Below are 24,827 nucleotides of genomic sequence, written 5' to 3'. Positions count from 1 at the left end.
GGTTTTAAGTACTTCCCCCCCCTTGGCATTGGTTAAACTGAAACAGTTGCTTTGCATTTTCTTTTGAGATTTATTTTTTGGTCCCTAATGCAGTGTACAGCGCTTGACTGGGTGGTGGGAAGGGAGCCTGAGCTCTCGCAGGGTGCCACGGTTTCCTGTGTTTATGTGATTTTGATTCCGCCTGTACAGGGTAAAGGCCAAATCCCGTGGGTTTCGGTGTAAACGATTCCTTGAGGCAAAATAAAGAGTATGTGGACATGAGCATGGGCAGCAGCCAGTGCCAGGGGCTCGGCGGTTCTGAATCCCTTCCCACAACAGTAGTTTGAAACCGGGGAAGATTTTTCCTTCACGAGGACATCGAAAAGCCCTCTAGATTCTTCTTAATAATTTAAAATTTTAGAATTATTTACAGGCGTGGGGTACGTGCTCGACGAACCCCTTACTCGGAGATACTCCATGTGGCGAGCTGCGAGCTGGGGGGAATCTCTGCGGGGCTGGGCTTTGCTCTTTGTTCGCTGTTCGGTGAATCCGCGCTCCCGGGGACCCTCTTAGAGCCGGAGGGTTTGTTTGGTGTGGGTTTTTTTTTTTTTTGTGGTTAATTATTTTACCTCTTTGAAGCCCCAGGCGGCAGCTGGCGCGGCCTCCCTCCCTCCCCCCCCCGCCCTTTTGTTGTGCTAATTCCCGAGCGAGGGGGGAAGCTGGCAGGGGGCCGGAGAACGCTGGCAGGCGGGCCGGGGGGCCGGGGCCTGGCCGGTGGGGCCTGGCCGGCCCCGGCACAAAGCGCCGCGGCCCGGGGCGGCCGCGCTCCCGAGCTGCCCTGCGCTGAGGAGATTCAAACGCGGCCAGTCTGCCCCGTCCCCTCCCGGCAACAGGCGGGGCTTGGCGCTCATTGGCGGAGGGAGCGGGCAGCGCGCTCCTATTGGCTGGAGCAGGGTGGCCTGGGAAGGGGGGAGGAGGGTGAGGGTGTTATACGGCGTAGGGAGGCGGCCGCCATTTTGTGTGGGAGATAGAGGGGCAGCGGCAGGAGTTGGTGGAGCGGCTTGGGCTGTGCTTTGCGGGGGGGGGGGGGTGTCGGAGAGTGACGGCGGAGGAGCGGCGGGGTCGGTTCCTAAAGGCCCGTGTGTGTGTGTCTGTGCTTGTGGGCGAACGAGACGGATAGAAGTCGGTAAGGGAGGAGCGGTGCGGGAAGGGCCGGGCGCTGTCGCCGCCATGTTGTGCTCGCTGGGCTGCTCCATTGTTGGGGAAATGGGGACGGGGTGTTCCCGGCTCCCCGCGGGGTCAGGCGGGACGAGGGTCCGGGGGGTGTAGGCAACAAAAGAAGAGAGAAAGTTTGCGGAAGAACAGGCGGAGCTCTGGCAAGCGTCGAGCCTGTGAGGGCCGCTCCGGTGGGAGCAAACAGCAGCTTGGTTTGTGCTAATGACGTTGCCTGGGCCCTTAGTTTTAGTCACAACAAGGCGAAAGCTGGAAATGAAGATGGGCGGCTCTTCTGGAGCTTTTGGGGAGAGGTGGCCTGGGGGTGCTGATGACTGAAGAGTGGCACATCGATTAGGGGGAGGTGAATTGATTGGAGTGCCGTAAGATTAAAATCCTAAAAAAAGATTTCAGGAAAGGATGAGCTATGGGGTAAACAGGAAATTATTTTAAGAGTTAAGAAGGAATTACTTTGCTAACGAAGATGGAAAAAAAACAGCTGACGGATTAGAACGGGAGCTCTGTTGTAATGGCTGGAGCAGGGTTCGGGGTGCGATGGGTTCCATGGGGGTGCTGGGACACCTGGGGTCAGTTCTGCGCGCAGGAATTCTGCGCGGTGCTTTCCTGCTCCGGTTCCGCTCCGTGAGGCGGCTGCGTTTTCAAGGGGTGGTTTTCGGGGAGGGTTTCTTTGTGCTCAAGAGTGATACATTGGAGCATTAGTTGTCTAAGAGTTCATGCCAAAGTATTTTTCGTTGTATTTGACTTTTTCCTCTTCTTAAAAAAAAAAAAAGATAAGGTCCTTGCTTGCCTATTAAAATACTTAGTAAGGTATATAGAGAGAGAGCATGATAAAAATGTTATTCTTTCTGAAATGCTAATTATGATGGTGAAGTTTATGTAAGTAGAGTAAGATAAATACTGCCATGTCTCTTCTTTTTTAACGTTTGAAGTATATTGTCATCTTTAACAAGTAAGAGACACAACTGGCTGTATGAATTCTCTGAATTTCCGGCTTTTTTTTTTTTTTTTAATTTGAAAGGGAAATAATTGTTTCCTTAACCTGAATTAAAGCTTCATTCTCATTTGTGCAGTGGGACTTCTCCCTTGGAGCTTCTGTGCCGAGAATCCGATGTTGGGCTCGGCTACCTGGCTGAATACAGCAGATCAGCCCATGAAAACTTCTATTCCTAGCCAAAGGAAAGAGTCCAGCAAAAGGCAGCACCTACTCTTTCAGGCTTGGAAGCAAGAAAGGGGGCAAGAGTTGGAGAGTGTGGAATCTCAGAAGACAACTGAAAGGTAAATGGGGGTGGGAGAGTCGGCATGAAGGTGCCAAGTACCCTGTGATAGTGTCTGGCTGGCTGCTTTGCAAGTTCAGTTTTGAATGGCTGCTTCCCATTTGAGGTTTCAGTTCACTTTGGGTTTATCCAAATAATTCTTGCACTTATCAGAAAGACTGGGGAGTGGCTTTATCAGTGCAAAATTTGCCCACATCTTTAGGTGTAACAAGCTTGGTTTAAATGTCTTCAGGATTAAATACTAACACCTTAAATTTGGCACTGTGTTTTTTGAGCAATGTGTCTTTCACAGTCTTCCACTAACAACTTTTGCTGAGGAGAAAATCAGTGGCATTTTTCATAGTTGGACTGCTTGGAGGACCAGCGTTTTCATAACTAGGTAGACAAAGCTGTGACTGTTGATAAGGGGACTGGGGTGCTGTTCCTGAAGGGTGGATTTTGGTGTATGACGTGCTGGTCAGCCATCAGCAGCAGAATTGTTAAGCCACTGCAGAGTCAGTAATCTCCCACTCAGAAGATATGCCGTGTTACCATTCAGTTCTCAGGAGTGTGTCAGCTAAGTTCTTGGGAAGTGGCATGCAGTAAAGGAGAAGAAAACCCTACTTTCAACTGGTACAAGTTTTGGTTAGATTGATTTCAGTTCCCTTGCTTAGAATCTAAAAATTCTCTGAAATATTTTCTGGTTAAAAAAAAGTAGTAATGCAAACTGCACTGACTTTTCCCCGTTTTTACAGGTGACATTTAAGTTGAAGATGGGTGGTGGAGAAAGATTCAACATTCCAGTTCCCCAATCTAGAAATACCACCAAGAACCATCAACAACTTAAAAACAGGCAGAAGAATAAAGACCAGAATTCGCAGATGAAGACCTATATGAAGAAAGAAAGAGGACATGGATGCAACTCGTCATCTGGTGCATGGCAGGCCATGCAAAAAGGGGGAAAGAACAATGTTCATTTCCCCAATAATCAAAATTGGAGTCCTACTTTATCGAATCGCAACCTGTTTTTCACACCTCAAACCAATCAGAACTATGCTGGAGCAAAATTTAGTGAGCCACCCTCACCAAGTGTTCTTCCTAAGCCACCAAGCCACTGGGTACCTGTTTCTTTTAAACCTTCTGATAAAGAAATAATGACATTTCAGCTTAAAACATTACTTAAAGTCCAGGCTTGAGATATAACTTTTCCTATTTTTAAAGTTATTTAAATTTACAGGGTTTCAAATTTGAGAATTGTTATTCCTAACTCCAGATGCACAGGTGTACAGAACTAGATGTTCTTGCTGCATGCAGTTAGTCACTTGGAAGAGAAGGGGGTAGAAACTTAAATTCCCCTAATGGTTTACCTCAAAAGTTGCGTGCTGTGTTCACTGCACTGTGAAATAGGTGTTTTCTCTATGATCAATCTAATCAAATCCTGAACAGTCACCATTTATTGTATTTATTGTAAGAGTAAGTGGGACTGTCTCCCAGAATTGGAATCGTGACTACTTTTTGGTATGGTGTTAGAAAACCAGCTTTTAGCTAACTTAATGCAGCATTAACTGGGGAAAAAAAAAAAAAAAAGGCACTGAAAGCTTTAGTAAAGACACTTTGCTGCTTTTCAGACTTGTGTAAAATTTGCTAGTTAATAAAAACTGCAGAGCAGATCTGCCGAGCAGAGGAGACCTCCACCTAGATGCGAGGCAAAACACAGATTGTTCTCTTGCTCGTACCCGTGAGCTTTATTTGGTGCTCTTGAATTGGTGGACAAGCATTTCAAGCCTGTGACTAAAATTGAGATCTAGGAATGTATTGGTGCATGTTCTGGCAAGGACAGAAGAACACATCAGGCAAATCTGTAATTGTCTCTCCCCAGCTCTAGCAATGCTTCATTGGGATCTCAGCGAGTCAGACCGTGCCAAGTAGTGACGCTGCATTGCCGGGTGACTGCCAAAAACTCTAAAAATAATCTTTTGTATTCTGATTGCACTGATGAGTTCTGAAATACATTTTTGTATCTGTGGGTTTTTGTGGGTTTTTTTTGTTTTTTTTTTTTTAAATCGTGAAAAAGGTGTAGTAGTTACTTAGGCTGGTCTTAAATTGGTTACCCTGTAATAATTGCTTTAAGTTACAGTAGCTTGTGGCAGGTATTAATGTTTTCATAGGGAAGACAGAGCCATGTAAATAAATGTAAAACTTTGTAGCATATGTAAATTTACGCTGGGCTTTCCTGCACAGAAGTATTTTTAGTACAAAACTGCTGAATGTAAGATGACCATGCTGAGTACATGGCCTGATTTAAAAAAAGATATTTTGTTTAGGAAAAAAAAAAAGGACATTTGTGGCTGTGCCCTTGCACTTAACATGCAGTGAATATGCACGTTTTACTTGGTTGTGAGCTCATTTTTAAAGTCAAGTCAGTGCAAAAGAGGCTTACTTAGAATTTTTTTAATAAAATAAAAAAACTAAAAAAAAAAAGCTGCTGAAGTTTTAAGATACTCATGTTCTGAATGTATAGGAGAGGTGAGTATTAAATGATGAAAACACAGTAAGGTGTTTGGAATCAAATCGGATGTTTCACAAGAAATGCAGGTGGCTGAGTTTGGGTGCTTGATGAAATTGAAGTATTACGGCAGTGTTTCTATTTTTAAAATGAATCAATGCTACAATGTGATTTTGTCCCAATATTTGCTAAAATGTCAACTTCATAGACAGTGGCCAACGGCTTTCAGTGCTCTTGCAGTTCAGTTGACCCTGTAATAGAAACAACTGAGCTGCGATAGCAGAATCCAAGGTCCTTTTAAAAAATGCAGTAATTACTTAAAGAAGTGCTTTAACTTGAAAGGGTTCTTTGAGATGTCTTTCTGTACATTCAAAATCATTGGCAGCTGGTTGAATGTTTACAAATCTCTTGCTCCAAATCAGACAGAATTGGCAGTCTTTAAACTTAATGTCTTTGTGACCTGGACCTTCACCAGGCAATGAGCTGTGTCCCAGTTACAATTGTGTATGCTCGACTTCAAATTGTCAATTGCTAATGGTATATGTACTAATTGGGAACAATGAAAATTCAAATAAACTAAACTTTTCACCCCCTAAAAGCGTCTGTTGGTTTTAAGATGGCAATGGAAAAGTGGGATTACATCATCTTGGCAGCTCAAGGAGTTCTGTAAAGCTCTGACACTTCAGGATACTGATTAATGTGTTCAAATGCCCCCTTAATTGGCAAGAAACTCTTGACAGTTGTCCTCATCTGGTAAGAATCAGCAGCCTGAGAACCCCAGGCATGCGTTGGGTCAGGCTGAGCGGCAGAACAAGCTGGAAGTCTCCGCGAGGGAGGTTTCTTCCCTACAGCCCTCATCCGCTCCGCGCCTCGCCAGCGATGCTGCTCGCAAAGACAGACCAAAGCCTGCCCCAGGGCTGTCAGGCTCTGCCCAGGCAAGCTGGGCTTCGGCGGGACAAGCCTAGTCTAGGCGCAGCCTGAGCTGAGCCGAGCGCGGTGGGGATCATGCTCCGCTGGCTCGGGGCTCGAGGGAACTTCTCAGGGACTCGGTGCTTGGTGATCGATCCCCAGCAGGCTACGGCTGTATTAATTAAGTCAGAAGGTGCTCTCGAGTTATAGTCAAAACTTGTACATTTTATTCCCAATTCACAGGGTTATTTGCACAGATGGAACACAAAACTCAAGAAGAAAGGATGTGTATGAATAAAACATTAGCATCTTTTGATCAAACACACTACAGGGTACATAGTCTTCCCTTCCTAGAATAGTCTCATCAGTAAGAGCATCTTTAGACAAATATTATAGCAATGGACTACAGACTTTTTAAGCAAGTTACAAGATAAATGGAGAAAACCAGCAATTATTAATGGGTGATTATGTCCTAAAAATGTGTAAATTTATCCCTTTGTACTTCAAAATGTTAATCTGCAACATCCCTGCCAAAAAAATCAAGTAGCAGTGCTGCGATGTATATCAATCCAATTGCCCTTCTCTGAACATATTTCAAGCTGTTACCCCAGACTAAACAGTAAGGAGAAAAAAAAAAAAAAGCAGCTCTTTCCAAGAAGAGAGCTCAAAATAACATTTAAATTGAAAATTTCCACTTTGAATAAAGCCATTATACTGTACATTTAAACATCTTTAAAAGACATAGAAAGGATAACATTTAGCTTTCAGAGACCAGTCTATTATAGTCCCTAATTTAAACACCCAGCTACTTAACCACTAAATTTTAAGATTTTTAATTATCAGTTGGGTGCATGGACTTTTGGTGAAAAAGAAGTTCCCATAGAGCCTTCTATTACTGCTGAGATCAATCAATACGCTGCAGATATTTTGGAGCACAGCCATTACTTTCAGCAGAATTTTTACACACTACTTCGATTCTACAAATTTTGCAGGAATGACAAAATCTAGTTTACCACAGAAAAACATAATTCCCACCGTTCTTGAGACTCCAAAAGAAAGATGCCTATACATGATCTTTTGTAGCCTGCGTATGTTCTTGCATTCCAGCTGTGCATAACCTGCAGGTAGCTTGCACAAGACAGGCTACTGCTTTTTTTAGAGCAGGACTAGGATACCTGCATCAAGGAAGGGAGATGTTATCTAGATGGGCTGTGGCTTGACTTGCATGAATGCGTAAACATTCCCTGCCCTTTTGGCCACATCCTGCTAACTCGTCCCCAACTGAAAGGCCCACAGAACAGCTTCTTCACAATTTTTCCATGGGAGCAAGAACTAGGACAACATCTTTATTCATGCACTCTTGAAACATCGTGGGTTTGTGTTCGGCTTTTCTGGCTTGTTCATATACACAAGTCAAGTCAAAGTTTAGTCCTACCTCTGGGAGAGAAAGAAAGAACCATCAGAACTGTCAGATACTACATTATACTTGCAATGAACTGGATTTTCAAAAACAAAAAAAAAAATTTAAACTGTGCTATACATAAATGTTGAGGCACACAATATAAGGACATGCTGACAAAATAGTTAAGGTATCGTTACTGTTACTCTGCAGTCTCAAATTAGAACCTCAGCCTGGACACAAAGATGTTCTCCTCCCTCCTCCCCACCGATCCAGCTGTAATTCTGGCTGGACTGACGTGAACATCAACTACAGCGATCCCTTGCAGGCTGCTGACAAAAACATCACCACGCTTTCCCACGACACAGTCAGGTGGACTGCTTTTAAGCAGGATTTTAGTCTCAAAGACTGTATTTGTTTAAGAAAGCTGAAAAAGGGTGGGGTTTCCTGCTGTTACAAGCCATTTTTATGGACAGCTACGAGAGAATCACAGCTCAGCTTAAGAAGTGTAAGAGTGGGTTTATCAAAGCAATTAAGTGCTTTTCCAAGTTGTTTTCATTCAGTGGCCTTAAGAAGAACCAGTTGTAAATACCACAGGTGCCAGGAGGCAGCTCAAATTTTAAAAGTCATCAGCAAAGTTCTACCACCTTCTGGAGAACCACTGCTGGCACAATTTTTCATAGGGCAAATATAAATCGCTAAGGTGATCCTAGAAATTTGGTTCTCTATGAATCTTCAGTTGCTGATTTGAAGTAGTTCATAACCTGGCTATTAACATCTGAACTATAACCACAGGGCAATCCATCCAGCCATCATGAAAGTTAACGGAAAAGAAATTTCAATACATTAGACTAAAACATATACTTATCATTCTTATTTTGTCTAGTACCCCTTTAAAAATGTGAAATGATATTTATTCAGACATTGAATGATAAATTCCTGACTTTACTGAAATACCATAGTAAGGATTTTACTCCATAAGGGATGCATAGCTCTACTCCTAACCATGCTCTGGAGTCAAATTCTAAAGCTACAATAATTCCAGTGGATCAGTATTTCCTTCATTTTTTTATTACAGCATGTTTGCTAAATTTACAGCAAGCAGAAAATAAGCTGGGTCTTTAGTTATTTTGATCAAAACATTGATGTTTTAAAGGTAGTACACAATATTTGTTAAAAAGAACATATAAAAATACCTTTTTAGAAGCCTCTATAAGAAAGGAAATACAAAGTTTAATCCCACAACTTTCCTCTGCTAGAGCTGCACACTACTGCTACAGTTTTAAATAGACTTTTTGCTGTTTTTAAACTATACATCCAGGAAAGTCTACAAAATTAAAGGAACGTGCATATAAATGATTGCATAGCAGAACATGAACATTAACTGCAAACAGTAAAGAAAAAGTTAGAAATACTATCAAATGTACAAAGATTCTAGAATCAACCCCCTAAGCACGTTCCATGGCCAATATTTAAAAGCCATCTGCGTTTCTTCAAAGGCCCTGCTGAAAACACTAAAACCCAAACCTAAAACATTTCTCTAAAAAGGAACTTTTTGAAATCAATGTCTTCATATGCTACTACATAAGACAGCAAGGAACACCAGGTGTTTGATGCTGGCTTTTGAAGGTAAATAGAAAAAAAACAACGCCAAAAGCCATTTTCATTACAAAGTATCTTGCCTTCTAGAGAAATACTGGTAAGATTACACACTGGTTTTGTTACTTTTCACATTCAATTTACTAAATATACTGTATTAGTGAAAAACTAAATAGCTAGAGATGCAGCTCTTGTTCATATCCAACTTCAAACATTTGTTCTTAAGTAAAATGAAATCTTGTAACCAAACCGCTATCCATTCTGAGGAAGAAGTGATTCAGACTTGCTTGACCAAATACTTTTTGATGTGTAAAAGCAAGCCTTTGTTACTCAGGAAGAGAGATGGCTACAGTTTTATACCTATGAAATACACCAACTAACCACAGGAGTCATTGGCATAAAAGTTTAGTTCTTATATACTGTACACACACAACTCGAAACAATCTACTTGTATCTAACAGCAGGAAAACTAAGCAATTTTATGGTTAACTGCTCACTAAAATTTAGAATAGATACAAAAACTGCATAAAATGTACACACAACCTAATATTTAGTTGCTCTGCCATTTACTGAAATCTGAATTTAATCTTCCATTTCAAGGTGGTTTTTTTTTTCCTCACACATTTAGTACTAGCAGCCAGGTCAAAAGCAGTGAAGCCTCTATCCTGACAAATCACGACACTGCACAATCTCTGAACGAGCTTCCAAGACCAACTCTTCTCTCCCCATGTAGTACGTGCAATGTTAGTACCATCTCTCCAGATGGCAGGGTTAAAGAGAAATCTCAAAAATATCTCTCCATAGAGCTCCATTTACCAGCCTACTTGCGTCAGTGGGCATGGAGAACACAGAAACCTGCCTTTGAACAATGGAAACATAAAATTGCCAGTCTGCATTTCACAGCAGTCAGTGTTGCACTACAGCTGTCCAGTTTTCTGTTCTCTCACAAAGTTTAGCATTAAAGAACAAGTTAAACAGTTGGTTTAACTGTTCAGCACAAACTGGTACCAATTTCTCTACAGGTATGACATTTTTAATAGGACAATGTTGCAAGTTACGATCAATCAAGTCATCACCAATATCTAAGCATTAAAAATGCAAATCTTTACAAAAATATACATAGAGACACCACAACCAAATCAGTAGCTGCCCATGACATTTAACCAAGTGGACATTCTCTCTCTCTCTCTCTCTCTCTCTCTTCTCGCTCTCTCTCAGTGGCCTCTCAACACTGTTTTAATTTTAACCATTGTCGGCTACAGGGAAAACTGACAAAGAAAATATTTTTTAGCACTGTTGCAACATCATATTCCTGATAATTTAAGTAAACTGAACTGTGTGTAAATGAATCTTACATGCCTAAAACCAACATGGATACACTGTTAGTGGCCACTGGACTTGGGACTAGTCCATGACCTTGATCTGGATTTTGACCTAGATCTAGAATGTGATCTTGACTGTGATTTGGATCTAGCTGGTTCTTTTTTTCTCGACTCCTTTTCATATCTTGAGCTGGACTTATAGTGTGTTTTAGAATCTGTTTTAGAGGTGCCTCTAGATTTGGTGTGAGATGCAGACCTAGACCGTGATTTAGCCTTCATTTCTTTCTTGGGCTGTGACTTGGATCGTGATCTTGAATTGGACTTAGATCTTGAAAAAGATCGATTGCGGTGTTTGAACCTATCAGAATAAAGGGGAGAGAGGAGATTTGAATGTAAAAACACTATTCTTACACATCTAGTACATTAAAAATTGTTTACCGTTTTTTGCAGGAGAAACTTTTTTTTAAACCTATAGTTAAAGGAATACAGTGATCTAGTTTTCAATTTAAAGAGTGTAAAAAGTATTTTACCTATCATTGTCCGAATGGCTTCTGCTACGACGAGGTCTTCCAGTAGGTCTACTGCTAAAAAGGTACATCAGAAAAAGTAAACGGTGACAAATACCTATGTATGTATACAAATGCTTAATAAATTATTTTTCAAGCTGTGCATCTGCTTTTAGCTATTCTTCAATGAAGCACAGAAACATTTCATTCGATACTTCTGATTTGATGTAGCATGCAAGATATTTAACTCCCACAAGTAATTACAAAGTAAGTATAGGAAAAGATTATTCAAAATTTTAACAATTAAGTAGTCAATGTGGAGTTTCTCCTCCAACAGACTGCTGTGCAGTTGAAGGCAAACACATGCTACACTTACTTTCTGGGACTATACGATCTTCTATAGCTGTAATCAAAAGAACGACTTCTAGACCGTCTCCTTTCGTAACTCCGACTTCTAGATCGCCTATATCTGTCATAGTCATCGTAACGAGAAGAACTGTATAGGTTTCTCCCTTCCTTGGCTTTCATTTGATTTGGTGCTGTAAAAAATAGCAATATTTAACATTTTAAGTTAAAAAAGATGCCCTGCTTTCCCTTTAGTGACACTACTAATCCATATATTTGGTATTTGGCAGAAAGCCTTATTCATGATTCTAGCAGACATGTTTGTGAAAAGGACAGATGAGAGATGGCTGTATGCCATTGGCTTTTTGCTGCTTTAACCACTGGACAAAAATTAATGCAGCCTTGTGGGCATTATAAATCTAGGAAAAACAAAAAAAAACCCAACCCCCAAAAACAATAAGAAAGAACTAACACTTCATAAACCCAGAACACAGAACTGGCTAAGGTGATTTCAGGCCACCTGGAAACTCATATGACAAGCCAAACCCATGACTGAAACTTTCTAACATTCCTGAATTCACCCCAAAAGTGAAAGCTAACAGGGAATTAATTAAACGTCCATTTTCTTGACAACACAGCACCACGCATTACACCTGATCTACAGTCGTCTTTAATGATTAAAAGACAGCTTATACAGAAGCAGCGATGGATGCCACACAAAGAGAATTCTGATTCTAAAAGTACCCCCCCGCCAGTACAACACTGCATGTCCACTCTGTAGCTTAGTTATTAAAATAATTAAGATTGAACGAGCTTAGTCTTCTGTGGTATTTTCTCTAAGCAGCATAGCTATCTTTCCTTTGTATTAAATCCCACTCTCATTCAAACCCAAAGCCCATGCTCAAAGTATTTTAAACATATCATGCTGTAATGAACACAATATGTACTAAACAGCTACAATTTTTAAGTGCTGCTGTTTACAACACTAAGGTAGATTTAGTTAATTTTTGTTCAGAAACTTAGAAGAAATCCCAGTGCTTATATACAGGACAAAAGCTTGTCCTTCAGAGGGTATAATTTCCAATGACTTACTAAAAGTTAAATGTGCGCATTTGACGGAAACCTGGACAGTTAGGTTGTTTCTTTGATAGCTTTAACTGAAAGATCTTTAAGGCACTTTTATTCAAGCTGCACATGAGTATTAGGGTCCTCTTTTAGAGCAACAAGTATGCGTTCGGTTTACCAACGGCATGTTTGATTTTTAGATAGTATCTGTATCTATCTAAGAATATGTATATGAATAACAGATGGAAAAGATGTAAGTTCTCTTTACAATTATCTGCTCAGAAAATAAGACTTCTGTTCCACGTTGAATTGAGATACCTTGAAATTTACTTTTATCCTGAAGCCAAATGAAAATGAAGACATTACCTCAATCCTGGAAATTGGACTGCACGGGGAAATGCCAACACAGAATCACTAAATATGCTTCAACACAATATAAACATTGCAATACATTAAAACTGGGCTACTCATTTTGACAGGGAGAATTTTCAACAGTGTGTTTCTGCAAAGAAAGCTCAATAGAGCTGCACAGAAAGCTCTTAAGAATTTTCAGCTAGCAGCAACAATCAGATTGTGTAAAGTGACCGTCACTTAGTTATCTGGTTTTAATGAAAATGAGTCATTAATAGTTACTGGATAAAAAGCAAAACATCCACATACTATTTATACACAAGTAAGAACAAATCACAACAATTTATAACACATATAATGTTGCCTCGCACTAAACATTAAAGCTAAAATCATAGTCTGATGAAATACACGCAAGGCACTTACTCTTCCGATCCCCCTGTGCAAACTGGATTTCTATTTGCCGACCACAAATCCACTTTCGATCCAAATTATGGAGAGCATCTTCTGCATCACGGACATCTTCAAATGTGGTGAGTGTTAAGGTACTTGGGAATTTGAGTAGTTTACAGATTTGGTATTTAAAATAATAATAAAAAAATCAGTTATTTTCTAATTTTACAGGTTTTTTTGGTTGTGTGGTTTTTTTTTTTTGAAGTTCTTTTGGTCATGCTACAGTACACACTAGTGAATTTTTTTTTTAATTAACCACCAGCTGAGAACTCCTATAAAAAAATTAAAGTCTCATAATATGACCATGAACTTATTAATCAGCAAGCAGTTGCTATGCAATACTCCTAACTTTTTTCTTCTCCCACTTGTACTTATGCAAGGAAAAAAAACTGGTATCCTTTCCAAAATACATTTGTTAATGGTCATTCAGTTCTCTCCACTACACCGACTTTACTAAAATTAAACCCTTGTTCTTAAATTACATTAGGCATACCAACAGTAAAAATTAACGTGTGTCTATTAATTTTAGAATTGGGATAAAGCTTTCCTTTTTTTCCCCAACTTCTTTTAAGTTTAAATTATGTAATGCCATGGACATGTACACAGACTTTCAACAGTCTGAGATAAAAGCATACTCTAAAACCCCCACACTATCAGTAGGGTTAGATGTTCAGTAACACAGACATTACTAATTTTGATTGACCGCTACTGTAATTCAGACACCTTCTTTCAGCTACGTGACCTGAAAGAACGAATTGCCTTTCTCTTTGTGGCAGCTCAGTTCACCATCAGCATAATCTCTGCAGAAACTAAACTATCACGCTGTAGGTATATATCTTGATAAACCAAGACGGAATGCACTTTCATTCAAGACCACAGTTACAATAGCACTCACGAGAGAAATATTACAGGTTTTGTCAATGGACTAAACCAGAATCATTCATCAAATTACTGCTTACATGACAAACAGAAGAAAAACTGTTATTCTGTAGGATACATCAGGTATGACTCCTTTAATCTTGGCCACCATTCAACTTCATCTTGACCTTTAACTCTTTAAGGGCTTGTCAGAAGGACTTGTCATGAGATGCTTGGCCAAAAATGACAGATGGCTTTATCTTTTACTTTGAAAAACAACCTTTTCCCCCTTTTGTAGATAAAGCGAAGCTTTGTCTCCCATTATGGCTTGTCCTTCTTCCAGCTTTTCTTTATTTTTTCTTTTCCCAAACTCTCCCTTCTCTTCAAGCCTGATCCTTAAGAGGTCTTTGGCTTGTCTACTTGCCTTAATTGTTGAACTCTACTCTAAAGGTTCTTTCATGCTTTCTCTTTGGGGTCGCCATTACTGTACAGCTTTACATTCTGAGGCAACAACAGAGGACAGTAAATTAGGGGACAATATTAAAGAAAGAAGTTCACCTCATTTTTTATACAATCTGATTTTGATCAAGTGATTCCAGTTTCCATTTGTTAAATTAACAATGAATACCAGCCACAGTTTGCTAAGCACAAGTTTACTTACATACCAGTGATAATAAAAACGTGCTAGACAATTTTGAGTCAGTGATAAATTTTCATTTAAATCATATAGTATTAATTTCAGTGACATAAGCAAGCTTTTGTATTACTGGACTTGATTTAAGTTTTGCAAAAAGGCAAAGAACAACTGAGAGAAGTTAATCTTCAAAAATAATGAAACACCACAATATAAGTAAGACACTTATTAGATACAACACAAAAGTAAACTGCTTTTTCATTTAGATTTGTTACCTCTTACACAAACTTGAATTTCAAACTTCAACACCCCTCACTAATCAGCCATCTGAAGAAAGGATATTGAACATAAGCAAATCCTCTGGGACGACGAGTGTAGAAGTCAAGTGGAACGTATACATCAACTATAGGCCCATAACGACCAAATTCACGGCGCAAGTCTTCAGACCTAGAATATCACAAATATCTTATATGTTTTTTCACTATGTAAGGTGTTACAAAGCATCCACCAAATAAATATAAAATAACAACAACAATAATAATTATCGACAATCAATATGACCACCCATCTTTTTGGAAGCAGTTGGTAGAGGACGCATGTAGCAAAACATTTTTGGGGAAAAGAAGTGTTTGAGCAGTTCACTGTTAAGCAACATGCTAGGCTTTTCTGAAACACTCAAGACTTGGGATACTTAAGATATACCCCAGCATTTTGAAACCAGTGTTCAGCACAGCTCTACAACAGAGGTGTAAACCAAGAAGTGATGCATTAGTCAATTCAACACAGGATGCACTAGCAAAGGCGGGCAGAAAGTGAAAAGAAGGATCTAAGCATCATCGTTACTCAGGTACCTCGTGTAACTCTTGACAATGCTTTTGCAACATGCACACATCAACTGTAAGATCCAAAGAAACAGTACAAGAATAAACCAGGCAGACAAACTCATTTCCATAGAATAATCAATACTTACAACCACATCAAATAGAACAAAACTCGAGTGAGCAACCATTCGTGCCCTTAGGATAGCTTTTCCAAAGAGGTGGCTTTAAGAGAGCTGAGCACAAAACTGTTGAACAGATCTGTAACTATACTTGGAACAACTACTGTCTCCTCAACAGAACACTTTCTTAATCACATCAGCTTCTTTACATGTATTTTTGTGTCATTTGAGGACAATAACCTGTATGAGAAAGACTGATGTAATACCATATTTATGTGGTATGAAAGAGTTACCGCTACTCATTTCTCTTTCTCATCGGTTGGGAAAGAATCTGCAGTGCATATAGTCAATGACGGCAGAAGGCAGCTACGACAACCAACACCAAGATCTCACAATGAAACCATCTCTAAGAAGAATGTACCGTCTAACCACAAGCTTATGGTGAAAGCCTCAATAGGACCCACATTCTTTTAAAACGTTTGGAAGTAACAGTCCTCCCTGACTGTTCTTACAGCAAAATAAACTACGAGAAAGAGGAAAGAAAATGCACTTTAAAAAAAATTTAATTTGAAGCTATTTATACTTTTGTCCACAATAAGGTTCCTAGTTCATTCCATCGTGCCCATGGTACTGTTATTTGCTGAACAACTTTGGTGCAAGCTGCCCAGGCAGCAAGTTTGAAAACTCACACTTGCATTTTATACAACTAGACCTTAGAGGGACTTCCGTACAAATTCTACAATAATTAACAACATAAAAGTGCTCTAACTCACATATGCCTTCTATACCAATACGCTTTATAAACGTTTCACAGCTGATAAGCACAAAAGGCACACGATAAACTGCAAAACAGAAATGGAGAAATCTAGCAGCTTACTAAAAATATTCAAGCTTTAAATAAGAACCTGCGCAATACACTCTTTTTAATTACTGCAATTTGCTATTAAAAGTTATTTCACTAAGTTGCCGCACATATTTAGTCCTTACGGAATTTTGCTCCAATGCAATTATTATGGAGATAAAGCACTGCTCCCCCCCTCCTCTACAGTGAGTGTCACAAGAGGCCACGGTACATAACAATTAATGTAATAACATTCCACCCGAACTGGCAGCAATTACCATACTAACGGAACCAACGACGCCGAGAATTTTGGGGACACCCCCAGCAAACGCGCTGCTTTCTCCCTTCCAGTAAGAAGCGCTGCATTGCAAAGGGGCATTCGAAACTCCAGCGGCTGCCGAGCCCTGCGGAGGGGCACGGGCGGCAATCCCGCAGGCAGGCACGCAAATCCCGCCTCGCCCTCCCGCTGGACAAACTCAAAGGCGGGTACGAGTTTCACTTTCTCCCGGGCCCAGCTTTGTTCTTGCTGGACGTTGTTTTGAAAGCGATCCTCGTGGAGAGGAGGGAAACAGAGCAGCCCCGCGAGGAGGGAGAGGAAAATGGAGAAGGGCGCGGACGGCGAGGCAGGGAGAAAGGTAAAGCAGAGGAAGGGAGCGGGCCGGCCTCCCCCCCTCCCCTCCCCTCCCCTCCCCTCCCCTCGCCCCGGGAGGGCCCCGGCGCCCCCCCGGCGGCAGCCGCTCGCGCGGCCTAGCGAGCCCGCCAAAGCCTGCGCAGCCCCCGCGCCCCGCTGGCGCCCGCCCCCACTCACCGGGTGTCGTCGGCCACGTTCCGCACGAAGAGCGAGGTGTTGGGGGGGCGCAGGTAGCGGGACATGGCGGCGGCGGCGGCGGGGGAGGCAGCGAGCGAGCGGCAGGGCCCAGGCGCTGCGGGGAGCCGAGCGGCTGAGGCGACCCTCCGGAGCTGCACGCAGCGCCACCGCCGCCCGCCCGCCGCCTCTCGCGAGACTTCCCGCGGGGCTTCCGGCGAGAGCTCCGCGCGAGGAGGGAAACACGGAGGGGAAAGGGCGGGCGGGGCGGGGGGAGGCAGCCGGCGCCAAAACCGGCCCTACCCTCACTGCGCAGGCGCTCTCGGCCCGCCGGGGCCGCGCGCACGCGCAGAGCGCGCCCCGCCCGCCATCACCCACCGCCCGCCGGCGCCGCCCGCGCGTGCGCCCTGCGCCCCGCCCCCGCCGCCGCTCGCTTTTCCCGCCGAAAGAGGGGGAAGCGCGCGGGCTGCGCGCCTCGCGCGGGCAAGATGGCGGCCGGCCCCCCGCTGTGAGGGGAGAGGCGGCCTCCCGCCTCCCGCCGCCACCTCCCGGCCCCGCGGCTCGCTCCTGCACAGCCGGCCAGCACAGCAAGCTGCCCGCAGCGGCGGGTTGCGGTGTCGGGCTGTAGGGCTCGCTGCGCCCAGGCCGTTTGCCGTGGGATCGCGGTTCTGTGGCCCCATTACCGACAGCCGTGTTGTGCCTCAGGAGCTGTCATCGGGCAGTGGTAGAGCAGCGCTGTTTGCAAAGGGCCAGACCTTTTTTTACTAAAGCCAGTTGTGCGATGCGAACAATAAAGTAAGTGGGTAGAGGGATTATTTCTTAACACCTTAAGGTGTGACTCCCAACAGCTATGTAGGCAGATGAATGGAAGATCTGCAACTGAACAGTTATCCGTGATTTGATGAAGGGTTGAATAAAGCAGCGTGTCTGCATCTTTGCTGGCGTGAGGAATTCTTGGTGAACTGCAGATGGGAGAGAAAGACTGACAGCTGATGCAGTCCTGATGTCTGTCACTAGTGTGTTTTCATTTTTTTATTTTAACGGCTGAATATGAATGAAAACTGGTGGGTGGTGCATATCCTGGCAATCTCACACTCAGAATTGCCTGATACTTCTACAGGTTTTGAATGACAGGTGAAGTTCGCTCACTGACACAGGAGGTGTATGTTAACTATATATGCTGCTCTTCCAAAAAAAAGAAAACGATGGTGGTTGTATGCTCGGTGGTCTGTGTTCAGGACTCTGCAGAAAAGAGATGGGGGTCTCTGACAATGTTTTCTGCATTTAATAGTTACAGTTAATGTTATTCTGTACTAAGTATGCTAGCAGCAGGTTGAGATTGTTACCTTGTGCAATATATACACAGATCTGCTTACACAAGTCATCAAAAGAACATGAAAATTAAGCCAAGAAAGCACATTAGAGACTGGAATTGTGGTGGGAGTGCATGACACAAAGCAGAAAAAATTCCTTCTGTAGACATTCTGAAAAACAATGGAATCACTAAAGAGCAGAGTTTGGTGATGGATAGAAATACTTGCTGCCAGGATTACCCTTTCAGAGCTTTCAAATTGGAAATGAACAGTTTTGAACAAGATCCAGATAAGATTATAAATACTCTCATGAAATCCTCTGCAGAAGAATTCACTTCGTTTTGTGGAAGAGTGAATCCAGTGCTATCATCCAAACCTGTGAGAGTTTGTCATCCAGAAATGATCGATTACTTTGGGCAGTGGGGCAAAGTTCACAATCCGATCAAAATCCTTCAAGTTTTGACTGCTTCGCATAAGGAACTGCACCGGGCATTTCACCTAAATCTGAAATGTCCTGTGGCAGAAGAATATTGCTGTTGGATTGAAAAGATTGGCACGGTTGTTGGAAATACTACATCACCACAATTGTGAAGTAAGTAAGGTGAAGTAGTCTTTTAAGAATTTTTAGTGCTTTCAAATTAAAATGGTTTAGCATCAGTTTAAGTTCTGTATAGGATTAGGCTGTATTTAGTATGTGGTATCTACAGTGTATAACTTAAACCGCCTTTGTATAGCGGTTGTCATGTATTGAGGTTGAACTTTGATAAGGGGTTGAATAGGGAGGAAGCCAGTTTGCAAGGCAGGTTATGTCAAGTGAGCTGGGAATGTTTGGGTAGTTACTGAACTGACATAAGACCTTCATGTTTCTTTAAAAGCAAACAATATATATGCATTTTTGGTTTAATATCATTCCCGTTTTATGTCATAATGTATCAAAGCAAATAATTGTTGTTTTGTAATGGGCTTTAAAAGTGTAGTGTTCAGAGTAATGAATGATCTCTGCGTTTGTTTAGAAATAAACCTGAAGTGTCTCATATTTTGTATCCTACAACTTCCTGATACAGCATTTGGTCATTGAAGACTTGCAGTGTTCTGCGAATTTCCTGTTGGAAGACTATGCTCTGTTTTGTAGCGTTTCATTGTGTAGTTAGCAGCAGTTACCCAGCAACTTCCAAACAGAGGTGTTTCAAGCTCTTATACGGCTTTTTGCAGTACGGATGCTTTAAAGCAGCCTTCTCCCTGAGTTTTACCAGTGTCTTGATTTCTGTTCTGTTGATCTTATTTATGTGTAACTCGCATGGAATTTAATTTAGTCTGCAAAAGCGTACTTAGCATTAGAACTGCCTGGGAAGCAAAATGAACACAATGATACTTGCACAGTTACGCCAATAAAACTCCCCATGAGGACAGCCTTGTCCCAGAATAACAATACACTTCCCACATTGCTTATATCATATTGCAAGTGTTATTAACTAAAATACAACCTCCCCCCTCACAAACTGCTCTTCTCCTAGCCTAGGAAGATGTAGATGTCAGCACTCTTAATTGGAATAAAACATCCCCGTGAGGTTTTTAAATGGCATAATCAGTGCAGCAACTTTCTTCATGGAGGTCTTGCACCCAAGACCAATTCTAACACATCTGTGGTGACTTAAATAAGTATGAAATAGGACTGCTAATGTAATAGTAGGATCTAATCAGCAGTGAACAGAGAAATGGTTATAGGCATGGATCCTGGGCGTTTTATACTTCAGTAGAGACACATAATCTGAACATAAACGGCCTAGTTTACTTGAGCTTCACAGACTTGAACTGTGACAAGCAGATTATTGGGAGTATGTTGCAAATTGGAAGAATGTTCAACTCCCTTAGCTCTTGTAGTGCTTCGTTTTTGTTTAATTGTACTCTTGTGTACTTCGGTTCAAGAACGGTCATTCCTTTGTAGTTGTTTATGACTGTTAAATACTTCATAGCTTTTAAAATATTACTGTTTCTATTCCTGTTACAGACACGTGGTGCAGATCAGCTAAACAAATGTCTAATTGTTCTTTGCTGGCTAGATTATAGAGAAAGGGTTTTAGTAGACGACTAAAGTTTATTAGACAAAGGAACTAAAGCTGAATATGTTCACGGAGTATGTAAGAAATCAAGAAGCATTTATATCAGCTCCCAAGGATTATTATGACAAATCATAATGTTCCAGTTAATGTCCAGGTTCGGTTTTCTGGGAGGCAGACTTCTGTCGCTTTGAGTATAGAAGGGATCTATCTGTAAGTGTACTCAGGGAAGACACCGTCTTACAATAATGGGAAGTGATGCGTGTGTGAAAGGAGAGTAGAAATCATAATTATTTTCTGTACTATTTTTTCAGATAACAAAGATCACACCTTGTGGAAGCTGCACTTTATTTTAGGTATGTAAAGATGTTACAAAGGCGGCGATCTGTCTTTAAACTCTCTTGCTTCTTCTAACAAGTGTTACTCCACCAAAAGTTATAGTCTGTGAAGACAAATATGCATAACTTGTTTTTCATTTAGACTTTGGGAAATCTATTTATAGCTAAGTGGCTAGAAGTTTCTGTAATTCATGTATAAATCCATCTTACTGCACAAGAAAATACATTTACAGTACCTGCCTATAAATATGTATATAACATTCATACTGAAGAAAATTTGTTTACAGAACCAGTTCTGAAGATGGAAAATCTAGATATAAATGCCATCATGAACTACAATGTAGCTCTCTGTTTTAAGATAGATAGATAGATTTTAAGATAGATACTACCAGAAAGATCTGCTTCCTGTAATAGAAATCCACTGTCCCAAGTAGTAATGGGTTCTTTTGCCTCGTGTTTTGCTTAATGTTAGAAAAGTAGTTTGAGATACTCAAAATGATCTTAGGAAATTATATGTCCAAAACACTTAACTTCAGTGTAGTTAGCTGCCATTCTTGTAGTAGTCTTTACCCAGGTGGACACTTCTTGGAAGCCTAATGAGCTTAACTCGATACAGAAAAGTTCTTTGTCAGTACTGGACACTTCAGAACTAACTAAAGAACTTTGAAGAATTGTAGGTGGAACAAGTGTATTCTAAGTTTTCAGGTTTGACTGAGCCTTTACTTTCTTTTCAGAGCCAGCGCTGTGGATAAATCTAAGGGTGGAAACACTGCTATTGTATTCTAGTGGAATTTATAAGGAGTCTTTCTGCAACATGCTCAGCAGCTAAAGCCATTCACACTTCAGTGCCTAGAATTGACCCCAGGGTAGTAATTAATAAAAAGATTTGTTGAGCAGGATGCATTGAATATATGAGCAATGTTTAAAGAGTAATCATCTGAGGCAATTGGTTTTAATAAGAAACAGGAATAATAAAGGATACTAATAGTATTTTCCACTAACTGTGGTTATTTTGAAATACTAAAATTCTGTAGCTGTAAGGAATTCTAAGCTGTAAGCACCTGTAAGGAATTCTGCAAGTAGTGTAGTAATTTTGGGGCCGGTATTTGTTTAAGGTATTGCACCTACACTAAGAGCTGATCAACCCAGAACACTTTTTCCTTCGGTGTTTTTCTTGATAAGCCATTATTTTCTAACACTTACCTCCACCATTTCACTTCCTTTAATTTCTTGCTCGTGACAGAATTTTTCTGATTTGCACACAAGCTTCCCATTTACCATCTTCACAGTACACTGGTGAAGCAGATTTAAAAATTATAAAAAATTTTAGATTTGGGAATTCAATTAGGATAGGTAGGGGACTACATAAATAGGTAATAAATGATACTGATGCTTCATAATCACATCTGCTAATTTAAACTGGAGACCACAGCATTTTAATAATAGTTTTAGAAGAAACATTTCTGTTTGTTGAAATGATAGAAATGTATGCTAATGGCAATTGTACAAACAAATTTCACTCATATGCAGAAACTGAAGTATAGGGATGAATAAAGAGATGCACCCATTCCTGAAATATATTACCTTTAGCTTTCTGCCATCCATAGTAGTAATGTCAGCCTCTTTTCCAAGTGTAAATGAGTTAGTTACAGATTGCTTGGGTGTTTTTGATGTCACAACAAAATCATCTCCGTTTTGTTGTATTTCAACAACAGGCTTAATATCTCTGGCGGCTTTGATAATGTCATCTGACAATGCTGTAAAAAAGGCAAAAAAGGAGTTTTTCTGTTATGAAGTAGTGTGTTGATATGAAACAGCAAATTCTTTTCTCCAATAAAGGTGCAAAAGGTACAAACCAATAATAGAAAGTGATGTCCAAGTTAGAAGACAAATCCTGGTTTGGATTCCTCACTTCTCTGTGGGCATATTCTTCCATTCCACCTAGTCTGTATGGATTTTGATACTATATTTGTTAATCTCCTGTCAGAATATGTATTGTTTATGTCGGTAACAGCTTGCCGTGTGATGACATTTCTTTGTGAAGAAAACCATGTGGGTATTATTTTCTTTCCCTCACCTCTTCCCAGGGAGATTGGAGGTGGGGGTTATCTGGTCAGAGCTGCAACAGTGCAAGTAACCTCAAACTACCTTGTCAGGGTGTCTCTCGCGTGATTTGAGAGTATCATAGAATCATAGAATGCTTTGGGTTGGAAGGGACCTTGAGAGATCATCGAGCCCAACCCCCCTGCATCTTTAGCAGTAGAGGGATTCGTTCAGGCGTCATACTGTAGGACTAGGCTTTTCAACTGTAACTGAGTTTTATTCTACTGAACATTTCTTATATACGTTTAAAAACCCCAATGTGAATGTTTTGCCAAGATTGTCAAGAAGGTAAGTGCATCTTTATTAACGTAGGCACCTACTAAGTCTATTCCTTACAGATTACTAAACAGGTATTAATCACTGGTGCTGTAGAAAGTGCCACTGCCACTACTAATAGCACATTGGAAATCTGTATACGTCATTGACAACTTGTTTCTAGTTAAATGTATTTATACAGCTATGGGTTAATCAAAAGAAGTTGATTTCTGATACACCTCTTCTTTCATGATAGACTCATCTTACATTAAAGTAGGGATTTGGGGGTTATCTGTAACCTTTCTACATCGATCTGTGCGATTTTCAGCTTCTTTTCATTTCCAAATTAGATGTAACAGACTTACCTGGCAGGGGGTAGTTTGTCATACAACCAAAAGAAAAATCCATAGAAATACAGTAATAAAAGATGTCATGCAAAGTGTGTGTTGCAATCTGAGCAAATTATTTCAAAAGTTACTAGGCACTTACCAAGAGCTTTCAGAAACTCTTCATAGTTCTCTTGAGCATAGACCTGCCAGGTTCCACTGAATGCCATTATGGATGTTATAATGCAATTTAGGGTGGTGATGCTAGCAGGAAACTGAGGGCTCTCCCTGGTCATTCAGATGCTATTTATGGAAAGGGAAAGGCCAGCGCAAATTGTGAGATGACTGGCTAATTATTAACCATGAAGTAACAATTATTAATCATTTATTTGTTCTCAATGATCATAACCTGTAGTTCATTCTGCTTTGTAGAAAGTCCTACCTTGACCAGTTGGTTTGGGGTGAATGTTTATTGTAGGTTACTGAACTTGGGTAATTATTCATAATTGTAAAGTGTTGTATGGATTAATTTGTTTTCTTTTTGTTCACAACTTCTATGTTTAATACATTTTCTGTGTTTTGGATAGAATTCTTCAGATAAAATGGCATAATTTACAATTGATGCACGGCAATTACTGTCTTACAGCAGGAACTTCCTAATTATCACAACATTCTCTACTATGGGGACTTGGACGTTAAATAGTGGGAATAAAATCCACAGCTATATCTTCCAAAATTGTGGGCTTCCAATTGCTTGAGGACAGGGAAAAAATCGTGTTGGAGTGGGACAGTCAGTTATGACTTTATCCAGTAGATGTCAGTAATGTGCATCTAAAGCTGTATTAAATTCCGTTTATTACTAGTTTTTTTAATAACCACTGCATACATAGACGATTAAAGGTAAAATAAAACATGGAACATTGCTTGGAGACTGAAATGAAAGAAGTAAATGGGATGTATTATTCTCCTCACAAATTGCACCAAGGATTCCTCACTCAGTAGAGCTATTGAGTGATGCTCCTTGCTGTCTGTGCAAGCATGACTGTTGATTTTGGAAGACGTTCATTAGATTATGTGTCTTGCAATTATATTGCTTAATTCAAGTAGAGCCTGTATCCCAGGGGTAGGTGACCTTTCTAAGTTAACTTTTAATACTCCATACCGGTCAGTAATTCTTGTATTTAAATAGAGAACCAATGCTGAACTTTTTCTTACAAATTCAGAACTTTTTTCAGTTTGTAATTTTAAAGAAGATTCACACACAAAGAGCCAATTTTGTAATTACATTTACATGTGATAATGCCTGGGTAGCAAGGATGAGGTACTGATAATGAATAAGGCTGTATTTATGTGTGGGGTGGCTCTAAAAGGTACGTGTTTATACTGAAGTTATTCTAGGACATGATTCTTCTGTTTTACCATAATGTTAATGATGCCATC

General features: G+C 40.8%; 3 protein-coding genes across 10 annotated transcripts; 1 reads left to right on the top strand and 2 right to left on the bottom strand.

The window, feature by feature from the left end:
- The first annotated feature begins 1,012 nt into the window (after positions 1 to 1,012).
- PNRC2 (proline rich nuclear receptor coactivator 2) lies at positions 1,013 to 3,672 on the top strand. Its single transcript, XM_075721892.1, has 3 exons — positions 1,013 to 1,165; positions 2,283 to 2,487; positions 3,221 to 3,672. The coding sequence occupies exon 3, from the start codon at positions 3,239 to 3,241 to the stop codon at positions 3,659 to 3,661; it is 423 nt and encodes a 140-aa protein (XP_075578007.1). The 5' UTR covers positions 1,013 to 1,165; positions 2,283 to 2,487; positions 3,221 to 3,238; the 3' UTR covers positions 3,662 to 3,672.
- A 2,412-nt stretch (positions 3,673 to 6,084) lies between these two features.
- SRSF10 (serine and arginine rich splicing factor 10) lies at positions 6,085 to 17,063 on the bottom strand. Of its 8 annotated transcripts, XM_075721808.1 has the most exons (7): positions 16,469 to 16,608; positions 14,752 to 14,856; positions 12,891 to 12,994; positions 11,083 to 11,245; positions 10,731 to 10,784; positions 10,457 to 10,558; positions 6,085 to 7,317 (listed from the first exon to the last, which is right to left on the bottom strand). In XM_075721808.1, exons 1-7 carry the CDS (start codon positions 16,567 to 16,569, stop codon positions 7,299 to 7,301), a joined length of 648 nt encoding a protein of 215 aa, XP_075577923.1. In that variant the 5' UTR covers positions 16,570 to 16,608; the 3' UTR covers positions 6,085 to 7,298. The 8 variants fall into 8 exon arrangements, with proteins under 8 accessions (XP_075577923.1, XP_075577917.1, XP_075577918.1 ...); XM_075721802.1 differs by lacking the exons at positions 6,085 to 7,317; positions 16,469 to 16,608 and adding an exon at positions 16,999 to 17,063 and having other exon boundaries at positions 7,697 to 10,558; XM_075721803.1 differs by lacking the exons at positions 6,085 to 7,317; positions 16,469 to 16,608 and adding an exon at positions 16,999 to 17,063 and having other exon boundaries at positions 7,697 to 10,558; positions 10,731 to 10,781.
- Positions 17,064 to 20,756: 3,693 nt separating this feature from the next.
- On the bottom strand, positions 20,757 to 23,891 carry LOC104029653 (fatty acid-binding protein, liver). Its single transcript, XM_075722072.1, is given in 6 exon segments — positions 20,757 to 20,807; positions 21,907 to 21,996; positions 22,288 to 22,460; positions 23,551 to 23,621; positions 23,653 to 23,713; positions 23,855 to 23,891. Coding segments are annotated over 6 exon segments (483 nt in total).
- Between the last annotated feature and the right edge of the window lie 936 nt (positions 23,892 to 24,827).

The sequence above is a fragment of the Pelecanus crispus genome, chromosome 16 (assembly GCF_030463565.1).
Source record: "Pelecanus crispus isolate bPelCri1 chromosome 16, bPelCri1.pri, whole genome shotgun sequence".
Taxonomy (NCBI): Eukaryota; Metazoa; Chordata; class Aves; order Pelecaniformes; family Pelecanidae; genus Pelecanus; species Pelecanus crispus.
Note: the sequence above shows the minus strand (reverse complement) of the source record. Positions and strands in the feature narration are given on the sequence as shown.